The 21941-nt window shown below is 41.7% G+C and overlaps 1 protein-coding gene across 1 annotated transcript; it reads left to right on the top strand.

Moving 5' to 3' along the window:
- Nucleotides 1–5076: 5076 nt before the first annotated feature.
- eef1e1 (eukaryotic translation elongation factor 1 epsilon 1) lies at nucleotides 5077–16237 on the top strand. The gene is made up of 4 exons (XM_080418057.1): nucleotides 5077–5168; nucleotides 6582–6779; nucleotides 12150–12245; nucleotides 14948–16237. The coding sequence occupies exons 1-4, from the start codon at nucleotides 5085–5087 to the stop codon at nucleotides 15089–15091; spliced, it is 522 nt and encodes a 173-aa protein (XP_080274183.1). The 5' UTR covers nucleotides 5077–5084; the 3' UTR covers nucleotides 15092–16237.
- Nucleotides 16238–21941: the final 5704 nt, after the last annotated feature.

The following is a 21941-nucleotide window of genomic DNA, read 5'->3' as shown; positions in this document are numbered from 1 at the left end:
GCACACTGGTGCGTCTTTTCGTTGCGTTTTTTTTACAACAATGAAAAAAATTGAAAAAACAATGAAAAAAAATAAAACGCAACGAAAAGACGCACCAGTGTGCAAGGACCTTAACGGTACACTGTGGACTAACGGACCAGGGATATAGAGAGATATATCTACCAGGACTGGGGCTGCGTTCGTGGCTATGCCTGCCGCGCTGAAGCCCCTCGGCAGTATCTATGACCCCTTGCAGTGGATTTTCTTACTAATGTGACCCTCGGATTGTGTATCACAAACTCCCACAGGCTATCGTGCCGTCCTGGGGACTGGGGATCGCCGGTTCTCAGCCCGCCTCGGCACAGACAGGATGTGGCAGCTCAGAGGCATTTAGTTAGGAGGAGACGCACTTTAACGCTTGCAGGCATGCATTTATGGAAGAGTGTGACGTGTGTATACGGCACACAAACAAATGGCCAAAATGGGAGGAAAAAAACAAAACAATGAAAATAACTATCCATATACCTTGTTCTGCAGCATCAGATCATTCGTGATAGTCCGTCTCCTCATTTCTATGATTAATTTGTTTTCCAGTTTTGTCCCTCTCCAAATTGGGTTTAAAAATAACGTCTGTACTTTTAGATTATGTGCGTGTAGTAGCATAAGGAGAGGACATGTGCACCGGGATATGTGCGTGGCAATAAACATCAGTAAAAGTAGCCCACATTAATCACAAATGCTACCTATATAGTACATCAGAATCATGAGGTCTGTCTTGTTTTTCAACATAGGCCTAATGTTACAACTGTAAGCATAGCGTTGGCTCTCAATAAAAGTATAATGAATGATGGGTGTTACTGTTTATACCTTTACATGAAACTAAATATAGCCCCTAAAAGTATCAAAAGGAGGCCTTATATTATTATCATAAGAAGAGATTCTAAGAGGATATTGCTGTATTGTGCTTGTATTCAGACCAGCCTGATCTCCAGAGATCTCCGTAACATTGCACGGATCCAGTGCACTTCATTCCGTGGATAGTCGCCTAGAAACCCCGAAATTGCGTGCATATGTACGGCGAGTCCCACGGTGGGCGTAACCAGTCGCAAGCAGTCCCCACAACAAAATTTACGATTCTGTGCCTATCGGTACATAACTCAAACGGCGCTGAGTAGGCACAGGCGAACGTCACACCGTTCAGGACGGCAACTCGGTCGCCTTAGCTCCCTCGGTGGTCCTTCACGGGGTGACAGTTCGCCTGTGACTGCGCGCCTCCGTCATGGTTTAGTCACAATGGGGGAGATGCGAGGCGGCTATGTACGGAATTTCGGGTTTTTCCGTGTCTATTCACGGAATTTCAAAAACTTCAAAAACGTTCAAAGAGAACGTTTCCTCTGGAGATCGGGTTTGTTCAGACATATTGCTCCATCCAAGGATAACAGGCCATCCTAAACAGAATGCGTGTTAGTTTTCACCTTTCACTTCGTCGATTCGTTTCAGTTCAAATCCACCAGATGCTTGGTCTGCCCGACTCTCTGGTCTCCTTGTCTTTTCTGTGTCCGTCTGAATAAAGCTGATGAAAATGAAGTGGAAGTATATTAGTTTGACTTGCATTGCTGTACTCCACAACACTACCTGGAGCCCCATCACAGCCAGGTGAGCTGGAACACAGAGGGACCACTGGAGACTGACTGGAGAACCAAGCTTGCAACGTGACACCTCATGCAGCCCAGTGGTGGAAAAATTACTCAAATGTTTTACTTAAGTAAAAGTATCAATACTGCAATGCAGAAGTACTCTGTTACAAGTGAAAGTCCGGAATTCAAAATTTACTTGAGTAAAAGTACAAAAGTATTGGTATGAAAATGTACTTAAAGTACCAAAAGTAAAAGTACTAAAATGTTTGAAAATAGCCGATCTACAAGCTCACAACGCGTCGTATAAAATATGTATAAAATAGGGCTAAAGTGGTTAATGTATGTTTTATAATGTAATAATTTATATCTGCAAAGTAACTAGTAACTAACGTTTTCAAATAATTGTAGTGGAGTAAAAGTACAATATTTGCCTCTGAGATGTAGTGGAGTAGAAGTAAAAGTATTGGAAATTGGAAATACTCAAGTAAAGTACAAATACCTCAAAATTGTGCTTAAGTACAGTACTTAAGTAAATGTACTTAGTTACTTTCCACCACTGCCTCGGCCTAGCTGTCATTCTCCATGCAGTCATACACACATATACAGGCACACGCATATTCTCACTCTCACACACACACACACACACACACACACTCTCTCTCTCACACACACACACATACTCTCACTCTCACACACACACACACACACACACTCTCTCACACACACACACACACACACACACACACACACACACACACACACACACACACACACACACACACACACACACACACACACACACACACACACACACACACACACACACACACACACACACACACACACACACACACACACACACACACACAGGCACACACACACAGGCAGACGTATGGCACACCTGGCCCATATAGAGTTAATAAGCCTGGCTTTGATTGACAGGTGACATTTCATTATGTGGAAGTCACTGAGGGACAGTTCAAATCCAAACAGACGTGACACACACAACGTCAGAACACGCACACATGCACTGTGGAGACAGACAGACAGACAGACAGACAGACAGACGGGCCGCGCGCACACAGGGAAACTTTAGCTGCAGGGACTTAAGAAAGAAACTATATAGACCTGGTGCTGTCATTTTGATTCAGTTTAACTACAAACCCTCATACAAAAGCTGATGCAGACATACTTCTATCAAATTGTCTCGGGAGCGTCTCATTTTTTTATCAGTTCACCTGAGGCCACCGTACACACCACACACACACACACACACACACACACACACACACACACACACACACACACACACACACACACACACACACACACACACACACACACACACACACACACACACACACACACACACACACCTAACGCAAAGTGGGGTCTTTGGGGGGCGGTCCTTGGGGGGTTCCAGGGGGGTCCCCAGCCAAATAATTGATTGACTTACACGGGGTCTATTTGTACACTCTTAGAGGGGGGGGGGGGGGGGTCATACCAAACTGGGGGTCTTTCAAATTAAATAGTTTGAGAACCACTGACATACAGTATACCAGCATTGTGTGTGTGTGTGTGTGTGTGTGTGTGTGTGTGTGTGTGTGTGTGTGTGTGTGTGTGTGTGTGTGTGTGTGTGCGTGTGCGTGTGCGTGTGTGTGTGTGTGTGATCTTGCACAGAATGGTAAATTGCTGCAATGTTTGGGGAGGATGGGGAGTGACAACCTTGCATGGAATACTTAGATTTTTTTCAGTATTTCAACTTTGCTGCCCTGCTTTAATATAACAATTAAATTATAATTAAACTCAGTGACAGTTCAAATAAAAATATTGTACTTTTGACTCCAGTCACTCCACTGCATTTCTAGGAAAGGACTCTTATTGGGACCCAAACTTATACAAATATATGATGAATTAACCACTTATCCCTATTTCAAATAGGCCTAGTGAAAATAGACGATCTAAAAGCTCACAATGTATCGCACCTCGCACGGCGATTAGTTGTGAGATTGTAATTTCACATTCTTTTTAAATTTCTGAAATTAGTCTTTGTAAAGGTTCTGAATTTCAATAGGCCTACTTACTACTTACTTTTGAAAACTTGTGTATTTACTTGAGTATATTACTTTGTTCACCACTGACCATAACGGACACAGCTGATTTCAGTGGTGTAAAGTAACTAAATACATTTACTCAAGTACTGTACTTAAGTACAATTTTGAGGTATATTTTTTACATTACTTACTAATTTTTAGTACTTTTACTTCTAGAGGCAAATCTCAGAAGCAAATATTATACTAGTACTCCAATACAATTATTAGAAAAGTTGAGTTACTAGTTACTGTGTAGATTTTGATTATTATCACAAAACATAGGCCTGCCCCCCCAGTAACCACTTCAGCCCTATGTACATTTGGGCCATTTGAAAATAGCCAATCTACAAGCTCACAATGTGTCGCATCATGAGGGATTGAGAGCTTGTAGATCGGCTATTTTTAAAAGATTTGCATACATTTTATACATTTGAAAACTTGTGAAACATCCTGATCCTACATAATGAGTGTCCTACTTTTACTTTTGGTACTTTAAGTATATTTTGATACCAACACTTCTGTACTTCTACTCAAGTACATTTTGAATTCCGGACTTTTACTTGTAACAGAGTATTTCTAAATTGATTGCAGTATTGATACTTTTACTTAAGTTTAAAAAAAATAGTACTTTTTCTACTGCTGCAGTGCAGCGTCATGGGCAGCGTGTACAATCAATCACATCCTTGTGGGTGGGAGCTATAGCCCGTTTGGACCAATCGCATCACACGCACACATTTCCACCAGCGTTGCCAAGTCTGCTTATTATAAGTGACTTTGGGCTTGTTTTTCTGTGAAGTTGCTTGTAAATATTGGTGGTTAGGTTAGGGTTGCCTTTTTTGGCCTTGTTTAGTTTAGTGTGGTTGCTTATTTTGGGCTTGCTTCCTAATGTTGTTTAAGACAGTGGTTCTCAAACATTTTCATATCAAGGACCCCCAAATTAATATGTATTACTAGTCTGCCGATCTCTAGCCTTGATGCCTGTGCCAGGGAGTCAGGGAGGGACCCCCATATACAAGATTTATACAAGAGTTTCTCCTTATTGTCAGTGTTGTTCTTTTTAAAAGCGTTTGTTGTTTCATTGATGTTTTTATGTTATTTGTATGTTGCATATATTTGAAAAACCTGGAGATTTCTATTCCGTATAACCTTATTTGGACTCATGCTTCTCCAATAAATCTTATTTGACAAAAAATAATAAAAAATGATAGAAAAAATATCCACGTCTTCCTTAATTAAAAAAAAATAATTAAATAGCAGATCTACAAACTCACAACTTGTGCTCAAATATGGCTTCTTATGGTCTCGTTTTCATAATACCTTTATATCGCATTATCTGGCAACATTGCCTTCGACGCCACATGTGACAGAATCCAAGATGGCGTTGAGGGAGCTGTCGTCGCTGGAGAAATACTTAGGACTGAACAAACCCAATAAGTTCAGTACTCTGGGGGACAACAAGGTGAAAGGCATGACAATGACAAGTGTTTATTGTCGCTACGTTGACGTGGAGCAGCTGTTTGTTGGACGTTAGCGAGCTGCTGAAATAAGCACCCACACATACCATATGGCTATGTTGCTAATGCTAGCCAGCCCTGTCTGTCTGTTACAAGTGTTATTGCTGTGGCATGTTTGTTTATTACTTTATAACGAATGAACACTGCTCATTAACCAAGCCTGTCTAATATGTTATGCGACTTCTATATCCCAACATTAGCCCTGAAACATGACTGTCATGTATTAAATGCACTTAAACATAGTTTGCACTTTCTCCATTTACGGCCCGTACACCTATATAAACGTTCATATTTCAAATATAAAGTGCTTACCCCATGGCCACAGATGTTGCAATACTGTACGGGCCCTCAGAAGTACCCGTATCTTCCTGATTGTTAGATAAAAAAAGCATTTTAATCCGATTGGTGGCTATTTTCAACTACGCGACCCTATCGGTTGGGAGGTGTATTGCTCTCTGATACACTATAACACTACGAGAAAATGGCCACCGATCGGATTAAAATGCTTTTTATTGAACAATACGGAAGATACGGGTACCTCTGAGGGCCCGTACATAATTGTAACATCCGTGACCATGAGATAAGCACTTTATATTTGAAATTTGAACGTTTATGAAGATGTACGGGCCGTAAATGGAGAAAGTGCAAACACCAGGTTGAAGTTCATCCATGGTGACTGCCATGATATGACACTGACCGTCATGTTTTCATTAGCATTTGATAGCCCCAGCTGTCATATTTCCCCAACTCATTCCACTTTAAATGCCCATGCGTACAGGTCGTTGTGAGCATGCGCAGGGAGAACGAGTGAGCTGTCAGTGCATGCATGCTGCAATCATGCAGTCATATTTCAGGGGTGCATTTCTCCTTTCCGACATGTCGCCTTTCCGACGTTGACGAACCCTATACCTAACCCTAACCCTAACCATAACCGCACGCGGAAGCCACTAGTCGGAGTGGTGAGATGTCGGAATGGAAGGAGCACCCCATATTTCAGTGGTGGAATTAAAAATGTACTTGAATAAAAGTACAAAAGCATTGGCATCAAAATGTACTCAAAGTACCAAAAGTAAAAGTTGTCATTATGCAGAATGTCCCATTTCATGTTTTCAAATGTATAAAAATCTTTTGAAAATAGTAGATCTACAAGCTCACAATTGTGAGTAACTAAAGTTTTCAAATAAATATAGTGGAGTAAAAGTACAATATTTTTATCTGAGATGTAGTGGAGTAGAAGTAAAAGTACTGACATTTGGAAATTGTTTTTATTTTTGCACCCAGCGAAGACTACTCTATTTTAATCTCTCCCCTCCCTCCCTCTCCTCCTGTTTCCTCACTCTCATCCCCTGTCCCTCCAGTTACCTGTGCTACAGAGTAACAATGGTCCTCCGCTGGTGGGCTTGGTGACGGTCGCGTGTCATCTGGTGAAGGAGAACAAGCGTCCAGAGCTGCTGGGCGCCTCGGCGGAGCAGAGGGCCGTGGTTCACCAGTGGTTAGAGTACAGAGTCACCAAGCTGGACGGCTATGTCAAGGAAGACATCAAAACCATCCTTAAGGTAGAACATATCCTGTGAAAAAACCTTTGTGTTAACCCATTAAGACCAGGAACACATCTGTGTCATTTTTTACACCGAGTGCCGCGCTATGAGCTTGTAGATCTGGGAAAAAAAACAAAAAACATGAAAATGTGTGCAAATCTTTACAAATGTCTTCTAAATCCTAACAGTTGTCTGAAAAACATGTTGCTATAATATCAGTGGTTCTCAAACTTTTTCATGTCAAGGACCCCCCAAATTATGTGTAATGCTGCTGATGCCCATCAAAATATGTTGTTCCAGGGACCCCCCAGAAGCAAAGATTTGAGTTAAAAATGGTGTTTCCAAAAATACATGTATTCAAAGATTTGCACACATTTTTGTTCAAGATTTTTCAAAAAAAATAGCAGATCTACGAGTTCATAGCGCGGCACTCAGTGCCGTGCTATGAACTTGTAGATCTGCTATTTTTGAATAGCCAAAGTATAAAATAATGGTTATAGCTTAAATTCCTTTTTGTCTGTCTTTATGTTTCGCCTACATTGAAGGCCATTCTCATGTGAAGGTACTGGAGTATTTACTGGTAGTTTTAAAGTAGTATAATAGGAGTTATGTTTTCTTGGTGTATGAGTGAACAGTTAGTGAGAAAGTTGTGATAATGTAATTTTTACTTTTTTCACCCTCTGTAAATCTTTTTACAAATGATGTACCCACATTAAAACCTGGCTTCAGATATCTGAATGATACTTAGATTATTCTTGTAGTAGTTGAGGCTTTGTCTACAGCTAGGTAAATTCAAATGCATCACGAAACCATCCAGGTCAAGCTTACAGTGCCAGAAATATTCTTATAATAGTATTAATTTATTTATCTTTAGGCAGTTCTTGCTTTATTTAGATAAGATGGTAGAGAGACAGGAAACTTAGGGCAGAGAGGGGTAAAGGACATGCAACACAGGTCTCCAGATGGAATGGAATCAGAGATATTGGGCCTCAATCACGAAGCGTGGGTTAGGCACAGATTTCACACTAAAGTGCAAAAACAAGTGTTTAGTCTGATTCATCATAAATATTTTGTACGTGATTTCTTGCTTCCGGTACATTGAACCTCACGTCTGCTCAGAGGCAGATTTTTCAAAAATAGCCAAAGAAATCTAAGTCTAAGTGACACAGATGCGTTCCAGGTCTTAAAGGGTTGTTAATGCAAAATAGTTACAATAGTGTCACACCTTAAATACAACGTTTATGTGCCCAACATTTGTCATAACATATACAATAACATATAAAACCAATTACTGTTAAAATGGCATTCATAAAATTGCCTTTCTGAAATGTTTTACGTCATAAGTGTGTGTACAGATTGATGTATGGCCCTTCAGTGACATAACCACACACACACACACAACTCAGTAAAAGGCTTTAGTGTGGCTGATGCCAGTCAGTGTGAAACGGATCGCCAGACACTGGGTCTGCTGGATGCTAGGCGCCTCTTGGCACTGTCCTGTCAGCATGAACCTTGTGTGTGTGTGTGTGTGTGTGTGTGTGTGTGTGTGTGTGTGTGTGTGTGTGTGTGTGTGTGTGTGTGTGTGTGTGTGTGTGTGTGTGTGTGTGTGTGTGTGTGTGTGTGTGTGTGTGTGCAAGCGTCTCAGCATGATGTGGTATTGTGGCATGGCTGAGGAGGAGTCACGCTGTTTGCCGGCATGTTATCTGGACAGGCCTTTATAAATGTTTTAATGGTTGCCACTTAACTGAAGTAAGACGCCCTGAGCGACGCGGCGCTGGTGTGCCCGCTGGCCTCCTCCTGTCCTCTCCTGCTGCTTGAGCTGTGTCCTCCTTTCAAATGCAACGGTCAGCTCCCATTGTATTTAGACAGGGATAAAAACTCAGTTAAATATAAACCAGGGCTAGAAATTAACTTTTTTTACTTTGTAGCACTGGTGCTCCCATTTAAAGGGATATTTCATATATTCCCATATATATATTTTTTTTATTTGTCATTTTATCGTCTACTCAGGCTTTTGTGATCCCCCAGACAGTTTTTAAGACAAGTTGCTTGATTCAGTATTTAGATATTTGATATTAATTTTATCAGACACGCCCCCTTCCTATACAAACCCATTGTAACTTCAAACTCCAGTTGTAACACGTTAGATTCGTCAAAAACACCTGTCCTTGTTTCTGGTGTCTCATCCTGCCCTCCTAATACGCGAGGGGGACGTGTTTTTTCGATTACTTTTTTCATTTATTTAATTAAAAAAATATATTGTATTTTATTTTTTCATTTTCAAAAGAATTTATAAAAAAAGAATGAAAAAAGTAATTTAAAAAACACGTTCTCCTCACGTATTAGATGGACAATATCAGTCACCAGAACCAGGGGGGGTGTGTGTGTGTGTGTGTGTGTGTGTGTGTGTGTGTGTGTGTGTGTGTGTGTGTGTGTGTGTGTGTGTGTGTGTGTGTGTGTGTCTTCAGTAACTAACAACCAATATATTACTCTTTGAACCATCCTAATATGAAGTAACGACTAACAAGGGTCTCAGTGTACCGCTTGACGATGGTTTGAACTGAAATAGGCTAAATATGAAGCAACAAAGGTCTCACTATACCGTGAACAATCCTGAAATATATTTATGACGTGATCAGGAGCAATATTGTGAGCTGAAGAAGCTGTTGCGTTCACTATGCCATTTGAACATCCAGCTTCCTTCTCTCTTAATACAACTTCTGACCATTAAAGGCTGTATTTCAGGAACGGGTGCAAAGCACTGTATCTTTTAATGACCTTTCTTGCCCACGTTGCTGGCAGTGAGGATGGGGTGTATTATGACATATGCCCAGAATAGGGACACTAAGGTTCATGTGGTTCAGTCAGGGACCCAGTATTAAATCTCTTTTTTTTTTTTTTTTTTTCTTGGATGGGAAATACATTTGTGAAAGCCCAAAAGAAATAGGCCTGTGACCTACAGTATTTTGGGCCATGATCCCACCATTGAATAAAGCAGGCAATGATTCTGTGGTTATGAAAGTTAATAAAGAAAACCAATATTTTGTTCCGGAAAGGTGTCAAAACTTCTTCATTTCTTCATGCTACGTTGTACAGTTCATATAATAAATCTCCAGTGTTTTCTCAAGTATTCCTTATTAGATTTTAGGTCTAAATTAGAGAAATTGTCAGGGTTGCAACTTTTGTGCCAAATTGGCTCAGGAACTCTTGAGGCATGGATGAAATTAAAGAATTTCGGGCACAAGCCAAATGGTTCCCGTGGACCAAGTTGTTTGTTCTTTGTTAAGCTAGAGTGTTGGGAGACAGAGATGGTGGTACCTTCTGACAGAAAAACAAGAATCAGTAACTCCTTTCAACTTTGAGTCGCTATTTTTGTGAAATCTAGGCTTGTATCACCACACGACAAGTATGAAATAAGGATAAAGTTGGTCAAGACTGACCATAAACGTTAGAGGAAAAACAGCTGGTGCCGGCATGCAGTTTCAACAGACCTGTTGTACATTTCTGTAACATAAGAATCAGTCACAGTGCTCTTCAAGTCGTCTGTACAATATCTACCCCCAAAGATCAGCCGGCTTCCCAGACTCTACCATAATATTATGTGGAGAGATGGACAAAGACCTCTATTTAGCACCGACGCAGTAAAAGTGTGAAAGCTAAAACAAGCCATTCTCAAAATAATTAAGCAAGGCAGAACTTTTTAGAGTGAAAAGCCGGCGGTGTGTGAGCTTGCCACAGAAAAAGAAGAATTGTTTATTTTTCACGCAAATTGTGCCGTGCTTAATTATCTTCAGTTTTACAACTTTTAAACTGTACACCCCGTTCCGAGCACGTCATTACAGGTGTAAATGTTCAAAGGTAGCAGATTTACAAGCTCACAACGCATCGCAATATGACACGTGAGCTTGTAGATCGGCTGTTTTTCCGGTTATGCACGGAAAAAGTATGCAGGACTTAACCCGTAAAAAACGGGGAAAGAATCTTGTGTCATTTTAGATTTTTAGCGTTGGCTATTCAAAAATAGCAGATGTACAAGCTTGCAGCGCGTCACTTCGTGTCGCGCTGCAAGCTTGTACATCTGCTATTTTTGAAAACATTTTGAAAAACCTGGAAAGTGTTTTGTAAGATTTTGACGTTTGAGAACTACCGATTCAGAAGGCATTTTGTAGGATCGGCCTCGGGTCTTAAATGGGTTAAGTAGGTAATACTCTACTATTCTGAGTGTGTAGCGCTCTCTACGCCTTTTTCTTGTGTGTGTGTGGGGGGTGGGTGGGTTCAAGCCGAAGACAGAGGAGTCAGGGTTTGGAGCTCCATGTGCTCAGTGGAGGCACCAAGGGAGTTTCCTCCCTCCTGCCCGACTGGGCTTCAGCTCCATAGCTGCAGGCTAAGAAAGGCAAGGATCCCATCGTGGAGAACGGGAGGAAAAAAGTCTGCTGTCTTCATGCCTTGCTTAGCATCACCCACTCACTGCCGCACAATAACTCCATTTGCCCCCAAGATGCTCTCTCTGTGTGTGTGTGTGTGTGTGTGTGTGTGTGTGTGTGAGAGAGGAGTGTGCTGTTTTCACCGTGTACAAGTGCTAAAGATGGTCCCATCCCTTGGGACCAGCACTTCCACACTATACACAATGAGGCTGAAAAACGCACACATCGTGCGTCCCAACTTTAAGACGGCTTCATTAGATTTACAGGCGAGCGTTCCAGTCATTTTGGCAGTCGGGTGAAACAAGTAGGCCGCTTTGTGTTTTGGCATCTGTGTTTAGTGACCAGTCATGGGAAGAGACGCCATTGTAGAAGACCCCGGGGTTACGTTTTGTTCCTGTCCACATAACACGGCGCGTGTGCACGCACGCACACTCGCAAGCACACGCACGTATAGAAGCCTAGCATCAAGACTTGTGTATCTCATGCACCCTCGTATATATATATATAGGTTAACTAAGTAGTTCTCATGTCCTTTGAGTCTGTCTGTTTCACTGTAAGTTGTCGTATCGTTTAAATTAGTCAGTTTCCTTGTTTTTTTCAAAAAACTTTCTTTGATGTTAATGCCGTCCTGGCCAGGTCTGCCTCGTAAAAGAGATTTGTATCTCGCTGGGATGGGACTTTCCTTGAAAAATAAGGGTTAAATAAAAAATTGGTGGCATGTTCCTTTAACCACCTAAGCCCCATCTTACTTTGTTGACCCGGGGTTCCAAATTTCTTGGCCCGGAAATAGCCGATCTTCAAGCTCAACGTTTTTTTCATTGTGACGTGAGCTTGTAGATCTGCTATTTCTGCCGAATGTTGACCTATATTTGCTGAACGTTAGTCTACTATGACACGCCCAGATTAGGTACACTAGGGTTCATTTGGTTAACAAAGTATCTTTTTTTCATGTTATGTCTTACAGGATCTCCACCTCTACCTGCAAGACAAGGTCTACATGGCTGGCAACCACTTCACCCTAGCTGATATTCTGATGTACTACGGCATTCATTCTCTGGTTGTAAGTCACCTATTGATACTCTCACCCACAGCGCACAAATCTCACAAGAAATATATTGTCGCTGACGGGTGGAAAACCGTGTATGTCCAAAAGTGTTACTTAACAGAAAAAGAAAACAAATAACTTGTCTTCCACATGAATGTACCGTAATTTTCGCACTATAAGCCGCACCTGAATATAAGCCGCAGCAGCTAAATTGAATGATTTGTACATATATAAGCCGCACTGGACTATAAGCCGCAGGTGTAAAATCCATAAGTTTAGGAGGTCCCCTAGTGGCCGTTAGCTGTAAAAATCCATAGATAAGCCGCACCGTTATATAAGCCGCAGGGTCGAAAAATGGGAAAAAAGTCGCGGCTTATAGTCCGAATTTTACGGTAGTTACTATTTGGTCACAAGCTTTTGTTAGTGCTTTTTGTTGGTTCACTATTTATAAAAAGAAAAAAAAGGAGCGACTTAACCCATTAAGGCCTGAGGCGATTCTTAAAAATGTTTTCTAAATCCTAACAGTTTTTTGAAAAAAAACTGGGAAAAAAATATTTTTACGAATTTTCAAAAATAGCAGATCTACAAGCTCATAGCACGGCACTCGGTGCCGCGCTATGAGCTTGTATATCTGCTATTTTTGAAAAAAATCAAAACGTAACCCCGTAATTATTTCCGTTTACCAATACTGCCACTGACGTAAAAAAACATATTTTTTTCAATTTCACCCAAAGACCAAGGAGATATGATTTTTCGAAGATCTAGACTCCCATCCACTTCCAAATTCTGTATCTCGGCTCCTGAGTACTTTTTTTTTTTCAATGAAAAATCTCTGGCAGTGGGCATAATTCAGGCAGAGAATGAGTTAATGGGTTAACCACTCTATCTTTCACATTTTTCATAAGTAGCAAAAATAGCAGATCTACAAGCTCACAACACGTCGCATGGCGACGTGTTGTGAGCTTGTAGGTCTGCTATTTTCACCACTTTTATGTGACACTCCTATACGACGAAGTAGGGCATTCATTTACCAAAAAAAAAAACATAAATATTTGAAAAACGGAGATAGGAGGTTTTTGCCCCTGCAGCAACAATATACAGTTCTTCCATCTATCAATCCAGCTCTCCATTCATCCGTTCTCCTCCTGTCCCTTTTGAGATCGTTTCAATCAAGCCACGACTTTAAGCAGGCGATTTTTCACAGTGCACAATTAGACCAGTCATATGGCCAAAGGGCACCGAGAAGCGACTTGACACGGCTAATAAACACATACCCACCATCATCGCTTCCTCTAAGAAGTGACGCGATGTGGCACAACAGTGATGTCTGTCTGTAGCCCCAAACCAGAGACAATGAAGTGGGTTTCGCCTTCTGTGGTCTGAAGAGGCACATTTTGGAAACGGGGAGGGAAGAAACCAGGTTGTTATTCTTAACTAAAACTAACAAAATAACAAAAGGTAGATGTGAAAATAATAAGTTTTAGTTAACTGAAATAAATAAAAACGAGGCTTTACAAAAGACGATAACTAACTGGAACTGTATTGTATGTTGTTTGCAAACCTCATTAAAACGAAACAAACATCATACAGAAAAAAATATTTAATTTTTAATTTCATACTTACTGTAAGGCTAGTATTGTGAGTGGATATTAAATGTATCTACCAATGTTAAGCTGTGCCATTTTTAACTGAATATGTTTTCTGCAATGGTATGATAATTTGTTGACACTTTTTATTACACTATTCTCTACTGATCTTTTTGAATTGATAAAAAAAAATCCCCACATTATATTCTTAGATTGTAGTGTATTATATTAAAACATAAATATTCTAAACTCTAAAAACTTTGGGAAGAAAAAGAGAGGGAGGGGAAAGATCACATGTTGGAAGATGTCACCAGTTGTGTTAGAGATGGAACGTTGCTACTTGCCACCAGGCAGAAGAGGAAGGGGAGTCCAGTTTTATTTACTGTCACTGTGGTTTTTTTAACCCCGAGAGGACGAGAGGTCAGCCAGCTCCACCCCTTAACCCGCCATCTCTCTCGTTGTTCAATTTATGGGACGCAACACTGCATAAACATTAAACGCCACTGACGCAAGAGTGGGTCCAGGGCGGATTCCTGTCCGTGTGGGGGAATATCCAGCCATCACTCGCTGTGATCATGTAAATTGCCACAAGGAAGGCAAAATTATTAGGACGTGGTGTTCTGAAAACTTTTTCAAGCCAGCGTCTATACTTAACCCCCTCCCTTTTCTCCCTACACCAAATATCACCCAAAAATAGCCAGTATACAAGCTTTTTTGTTTGCCTATTTTCGTCAAATGGCATGCCCAGACATGTCAGGGCATGTCTATTATGACGTGCCCAGAATAGGGACGCTAGGGGTTTGTGTGGTTAATGAATGGAGAATTTGATAAAAAATACAGAAAGGCATTGAATTTTTATCTCCTGTCATAAATGAGTAGTTGTATATGGTGGAAAGTAACTAAGGGCATTTACTTACTTTTCTATATTGCAGTATTGATACTTTTACTGAAGTAAAACATTTGAGTACTTTTTCCACCACTGGTGTATGTTATAGCTCCAAACAATGCCACATTGTTTATACATAAACTGCATGTGACAACCTCAACAGCGTTCAGGTGTTCCTAAAACGTAGATCTCTTCTCCTTTCTGTTCTCTTGCCTCCTCCTCTTCCTCTTATCTTCCCCTCCCAGGTGGAGTTGTCCGTCCAGGAGAAGGAGAAGTATGTGAATGTAACTCGGTGGTTTGACCACATCCAGCACTACCCGGGCGTCCGACATCACCTGCCCCCCGTCGTGGTCCTCAGAAACAGAGTTTACACCAGCGGACACCACTGAGACCGGCAGACTGGACCCCCCGACCTGACCTGACCCAACCTGATTCAACCCCAACCTCCCTCTGTCGTCTGGACCAGACGTGGGCAAAGTCAACAATGTTTTTGGTTTTGTTTCGTTTTTTTCTTAATTATTTCCCCCCATGTTTCCCCTTTTTCTCCACTTCTGGCTTCGCTTCCGCAAACATGGCCAATAGTGTTCATTGAAGCATCCACAAAGGATTAGAACAACTAGTCTGGTGGGCAGAGACTTTACCCTTGTGCTATCCAGAGCCCCACAATTCAGCCTTCTTAAGGGAAAGTTCTACGTTTGTTTTGAGATTGTGGATCTATATTGCAACGTTTATGTTCACTTTCTATATACATTTACGGTTTTATTTGGTACCTTTTTCCTTTGTTACATCCCTGGAAATGTTTTTCCAATATTTCAATTAGATAAGGGAAGCTTGACATTTCTTTTTTTATTTATTTATTATTTCACCAAGCAAGTCAGTTGTTATTTTAGTCAGTGTAATTTTTACAATGTCAACCTGACAGTTCAATCACATAGATCAAACAGTCTTTGAAAGCTAGATAAATAAAAATCTGGCTATCCTTGATTTTGCCCTGGTCAGCCCTGGACATGGGATGGTGCTATTGGATGCTGGCTTTGCAGAAGTTCAGGGAGTTGACCTCCCAGTTAGCCCAACACTATCAACAAGATGTTTCGTTGTGAAGTCCTTACATAAGAACTCGTAGTTACGTCCGTTTGCATATTTTTGTTTTGTCTTTGTTGTTGGGGAGTTTATAGGCCGCCGTGTGTTTGTTTGTGGTCGCTTTGAAAATGGATAGGGATGCTGTACGGGTAGTGTGGAAATGACAGGTCCATGCAAGCGCTGCTAGCTCGGTGAAAAGGATTTCTATTTATAAACGGCTGTGGGGTTGCTGGTATGTGTGAGTGACTCTGCGTCCCCTTTTCTTTTCTTTTTTTTACCCGAGCCATGAATATGAGGAAAGACTAGTGTTAAAGGTGCAAACGCGATTTGTAAAGAAGTCATTTGTTGGACAATAGAGTACGACGCTTGGATAAGGCCACACAAATTGTTTTCTCACCTACAATCTGTCCAAAATCAACGTACTTGTACTTGTTAATTAAAGCAGTTGAAAGCGAGTGTGCAGGAGTTATTTGGTTAACCCATAAAGACCGGGAACGCGTCTGTGTCATTTTTAGATTTCTTTGGCTTGTCAAAAATAGCAGATCTACAAGCTCATAGCGCGGCACCGAGTGCCGCGCTACGAGCTTGTAGATCTGCTATTTTTTGAAAAATCTTGAACATTTGTGCTTTGCTTCTGGGGGGGTTCCCTAGAACAAAATATTTTGAGATGGGTGTCCGTGGACTCCGGTCTTAATGGGTTAATACCATAATATAATACCACTACCAAGTCCACAGTAACTTAACAGTCTTTGTTTCGCTGATATTTTGGGGGGAGTGAGTGGGGTGTCCCAAATTTGAAGTCTTGTAGTGAATCCCCATTAACCCATTGATACCTGGAACGCATCTGTGTCACTTTAGATTTCTTTAGGCTATTCAAAAATAGCAGATATACAAGCTCATAGCGCGGCACCGAGTGCCGCGCTATGAACTTGTAGATCTGCTATTTTTGAAAAATCGAGGAAAAAAAATTGGGTTTTTCTTTCAAAATTTTTTTTGGATTTAGAAGACCTTTCTAGAATCTTCTCAGGTCTTAAAGGGTTAATTTCAAATGGGAACTCTTTTTTTTTTTTGGTCGCTACGTGCCACCCCACCCCCGTCCCTCCCTCCCTCCCTCCCTCCCCTCTCTCCTTCTCACTCTCTTGCTTCCCCAAACCACCAGTCGTGTGGGCAGCAGGAGCGAGAGCGGTGAGCGTCAGCCCCGCAGTCAGAGATCAGAGTGAGGCTCCGAACAGGGCCAAGCACCACTGTTGATGCTGCAGGGCCCGTAGGAGGGCAGCGTGGCTCACCAGCTGCCACACAGAGCCAGCCAGCCAAGGCCAGAGTCCAGGCCCCTGGGGGGACAGTCAGACACTGTGTGGCATTTCAACCCCCTACGTACCCACAGGGACCGTGGAGAGAGAGAGAGAGAGAGAGAGAGAGGGAGAGGGGCCGTGAAACGGAGGACAGTTAACCCATTAAGACCTGAGAAGATTCTAGAAATATCTTCTAAATCCTAACAATTTTTTGAAAAAAAAAAAAAAAAAAATCCTCGATTTTTCAAAAATAGCAGATCTACAAGCTCATAGCGCGGCACTCGGTGCCGCGCTATGAGCTTGTATATCTGCTATTTTTGAATAGCCAAAGACATCTTAAGTGACACAGATGCGTTCCAGGTATCAATGGGTTAAGATAGAGCGGGAGTTGGGGAGACATGGCTGGAAGGGAGAGAGAAATGGAGGAATAGAGACATAGACACAGGGGCAGGAACCAAGAGAGATGGGAGAGAAAGAAAGAAAGTGGCCAAAGAGAGAGGGAGAGAAGGAAAAAAAAGACCCACCCCAGAGGCTGGGGATCCTTCTATGAGTGACACAACATGTGAACGATGACCCTCGCCTCAGAAAGCCTTACTGCTGCTGACTGGAATCCTCAGCCATTAGTTCCATTAGCAGACAGACTCGGCCCACAGTGACGCTTGTCTTAAAGGCCAATGTAGCATGCTTTAAACCTGAATCCTATCATTCTGTTGTGAGCAGTCGAAGTCGCCCTTTAAATGAAAGGGGCGACTTCAACAATTTAAATTATTACGAATTTGCAATGTACTTTTTTGTTTTTACTGCAACCTTGATGCACGGAATCACATTCATAGTTGCAGAGACAATGACACATGCTCTGAGGAGCTTTAAACAATGCAGCTGTTCATATTTGTTGTCAGAAATTATCCTAGCATCATTGCCTCGGTGTTATCTGTGTAACCTAATCTATCTGGTGCTCACTGTCTGTTGTGTGCCTTGAACTCTACGAACCGTTTCACTTTTTACTGAACGCATAGGTTTGAACGCTTTCATTCCACGCATGCCTTTCATGCCTGTCATGTCCTGTTTGTTGCTCGGAAGATACAATGGTTTTGTTTATTTAATGTCACCTCAAGGGTCATCATGTGCCAATAAATCAAAGGGAAACGCAGATGACTGGTATCTCATGACTCCCTGTCTTTATATGTTTATTATTGACTTCATCCTTTACAAAGGCAGCAAATAGACCAGAGCCTTCAGTTCACAGAAGCCTGGGTGACGTGTGTTTCTCTTAAATTCTCTAAAGTGCGAAGTTGTGAAGGGCAAATGGGCTCCAAGTGATTTGATGAGAGGGCCTTGTGACGGCAAGGCCGTTAGTGGTTTGGTCTGCCATTAAAGAACACTTTGTCCTTCTCACGACCAAATCCCCGTTGGAACACTGATGGAGTACTGTTGTCAATGAGATACATTGCACCAACAGACCTGCTTTTACTTAAGACTGATACTGTAAATGGTTGATGTTGGCCTGCAAAATAGTATCAGAGGAATGCATTAAAACATTAACATGCTTATTTTTATGAAGGTGGAACATTTCCATGAATCAATAACTATCAAAGAATGTAATGTCACAAATGCATGTAAAACATTTATTTGTAGGCCTTGTGTCCCCGCCAACAAATACTGTAGATAGTCTATATCTACTACATACAGATAAAAAAGTTCATTTTCTTCCGTAATATAATTCAAAAAGTGAAACTTAAATATTCTAGATTCATTGTGCCATCTAGGAGACTTTAGAGCACTTTGTGTTTCCGTATGTCGACAAGCTTTATGGAGATACTGATTTCATTTTCTAGCAGGACTTGGCACCTGCCCACAGAGCCAAACCTATTAGGAACTGGTGTACCGACCATGGTATTACTGTGCTTGACTGACCAGCCAACTGGCCTGACCTGAACCCCACAGAGAATCTATGTTGTATGGTCAAGAGGAACGTGTGAGAGACTAGACTCAGCAATACAGGTTAGCTTAAGGCCGCTATCAAAGCAAACCCGGGCTTCCATAACACCTCAGCAGTGCCACAGGCTGATCACCGTCTCCTAAAGCAGAGCTAAGATTCCAATGAAAATCTCTTGCATAGCATTTTAAGAGTATTCCATTTTCAGATATGTATTTCATTTGTAATGGAAAAATTCAAAAAAGTCTTAAAAAAAGGTATTGAGACACTATAGCTTTGCACGATGAATGGACATATCTGTGGTAGAATCGTCACATTGTATTTGCGTATGAACACCGTCTGTCCTCTAAGTACTTCTGTAGCATAAAACATTTCACACACTCCGAAATGGCTCTCAATTGAGACCTGGAACGCATTTGTGTCATTTTAGAATTCTTTAGCTATTCAAAAATAGCAGATATACAAGCTCATAGCGCGGCACCGAGTGCCGCGCTATGAGCTTGTAGATCTGCTATTTTTGAAAAATCTTGAAAAATAATATTTTTTATATTATTTTCAAAAAACTGTTAAGATTTAGATTTTTTTTGTAATCGGCCTCAGGTCTTAATGGGTTAAACTTCAGCTTGCTGACTGTTGCCAGGACCTCAAAATGCTGGGAGTCGCGAGGTCTCACAGAGGGGCGTCCTGCAGCCACGATTGATCAAATCTCAGCAGAGTCCGAGTCAGACCCAGTCAACCCAGGGACGAGGCTATAGCGCAGGTAACCCCCCAGAAATGGGTGGTTACCAATTAGAGCGAACCCCTTCTCCAGCTTGTTAAGATATAAGGAGCTCCTCTCCACAGGGGGCGACCTTCTGCTAGCTTGAGTCGAGACCCCCCACTCGTCCCACTCTTAACCCCCGATGGGCTGCCAAATCAAGGGGACGATTTCCCAGCGTCCCCTGGTGAGGAAAAGGGTCAAGGGGTCAAAAGATGAGGCGGGTCATCAGGATTCACAGGTGACCTCACCTTTCCCCACGGCGCCTCTTTTCCACCGCAGTGTGACACTGACTCATGATAAGCTGACAACCCTCTTCACCTCTATCCTCCAAACTCCCCCCCTCTCTCTCTCTCTCTCTCTCTCTCTCTCTCTCTCTCTCTCTCTGCAGCCTAAGGGGACAGTAGAGCATGGGAGGGCAGAGGGCGAGAGAGGTGAGAAGTTCATCCCTCGGGACTTGGGAGAATGACACCTCAACAATCTTTGCTCTTAAACCAATTTCAACCTGGCATCCCGATTTTGGGGCCATATGTCATACGTGCAGAATTTCAAAAATAATTCAACAATGTTCAAGCTCACAACAACTGTACTCTCCACACAGAGATGCCATTATCGTTCCTATCATTGGAGGAAGAAGTACTCCGATGCTTTACTTGAGTGAAAATAGCAGTACCACAATATTAAAAGTCCTGCATTCAACATTATTTACTTGAGTGAAAGTACAAAAGTATTTTCCTTTTTTTTTTTTTTTTTTTTTTTTTGTCATTTAGCAGACACTTTTATCCAATGCGACTTACAATAAGTGCATTCAACATAGATAGTCAAGAAAACTACTAATCACCAGAAGTCTTAAGTGCATTCTCTTCTAAAACAAGCAACTAAGAGTATACCTAGCGCTAAGGTAAAAAGTGCAATATATCAGCTACCTACTTTCTTAAACATTCAAAAGAAAAACATTTCAAAGATAGTATGAAATGGGACTTGGCCCTAAATGTTTTGTAAATAATAATCTAAGTATGCAAAGTAACTAGAAGCTGTCCGATAATGATATTAATTATATTAACTAATAAGTAGTGGAGTAAAAAGTACAATATTTATTTATCTTAGATGTACTTAATAATAATAATAATAATAATAATACATACGATTTATATAGCGCTTTTCTAGGTACTCAAAGTCGCTTTACAGAAACAAGATAAAAAACTACTTTATTAGGAAGAACTAGTTAAAAAAGCTTAAAAAGAAAAACTATAAAAGAAGGAATGCAAGTCTGAAAAGGTGGGTTTTGAGTGTGATTTTAAACGTGGCTCTGATGTGAGCTGGGAGTGAGTTCCACAGTGAGGGGGCGGCCAGGCCACGAGAAGTTGAATACAACGTATACCTCAGAATTGTACTTAAGTACAGTACTTGAGTAAATGTACTTATAAGTTACTTTCTACCTCCACTGGTTCCTAATACCGACGTGCATCTGGCAGAAACAATGCTCACTCCCTCTCTGTCTGTCTGTCTGTCTGTCTGTCTGTCTGTCTGTCTCTCTCTGTCTCTCTCTCTCTCTGTGTGTCTCTCTCGCTCTGCCTCTCTCTGTGTGTGTGTCTCTCTCTCTCTGCCTCGCTCTGTGTGTCTCTCTCTCTGTCTCTCTCTCTCTCTCTCTGTGTCTCTCTCTCTGCCTCTCTCTCTGTGTCTCTCTCTCTCTCTCTGCCTCGCTCTGTGTGTCTCTCTCTCTGTCTCTCTCTCTCTCTCTCTGTGTCTCTCTCTCTGCCTCTCTCTCTGTGTCTCTCTCTCTCTCTCTGCCTCGCTCTGTGTGTCTCTCTCTCTGATTGATTCAATGAAACAATTGACAGCATGGTGGTGAGGAGAGCGTTAGCGTGTCATGAGTTCTTCTGACAGGCCCCTCGCCTCGTTGTGGCCTTAGAGATTGTGACAGTCGTACCATGTGCCTATGAAGATGGCATCTGATTGTCAATTGTAATTATTATACGAGGGCACAAGCAAGAATGTAGGCCTGGGAGGCACAAATAGAGGACATTGTGGGGGGGGGCGGCATGTTGTTTGACTTCACGTTGTTAAATTACGATTATTGCTTCAGACTTGCAGCACTTGTAGGCAAACAACGCATTTAGCTGTTTCTAGAATGTTTGTGTGTGTGTGTGTGTGTGTGTGTGTGTGTGTGTGTG

The sequence above is a fragment of the Gymnoscopelus braueri genome, assembly GCF_963280865.1.
Source record: "Gymnoscopelus braueri genome assembly, chromosome: 21".
In the NCBI taxonomy this organism is placed as follows: domain Eukaryota; kingdom Metazoa; phylum Chordata; class Actinopteri; order Myctophiformes; family Myctophidae; genus Gymnoscopelus; species Gymnoscopelus braueri.
Note: the sequence above shows the minus strand (reverse complement) of the source record. Positions and strands in the feature narration are given on the sequence as shown.

Bases quoted from the DNA above. Each gene is read 5' to 3' on its own strand.
- eef1e1 (XM_080418057.1), top strand. From the start codon at position 5,085: ATGGCGTTGAGGGAGCTGTCGTCGCTGGAGAAATACTTAGGACTGAAC. The intron at 5,169-6,581 runs GTGAAAGGCATG...CTGTCCCTCCAG, and splicing joins GTACTCTGGGGGACAACAAG to TTACCTGTGCTACAGAGTAA. The intron at 12,246-14,947 runs GTAAGTCACCTA...TTCCCCTCCCAG, and splicing joins ACGGCATTCATTCTCTGGTT to GTGGAGTTGTCCGTCCAGGA.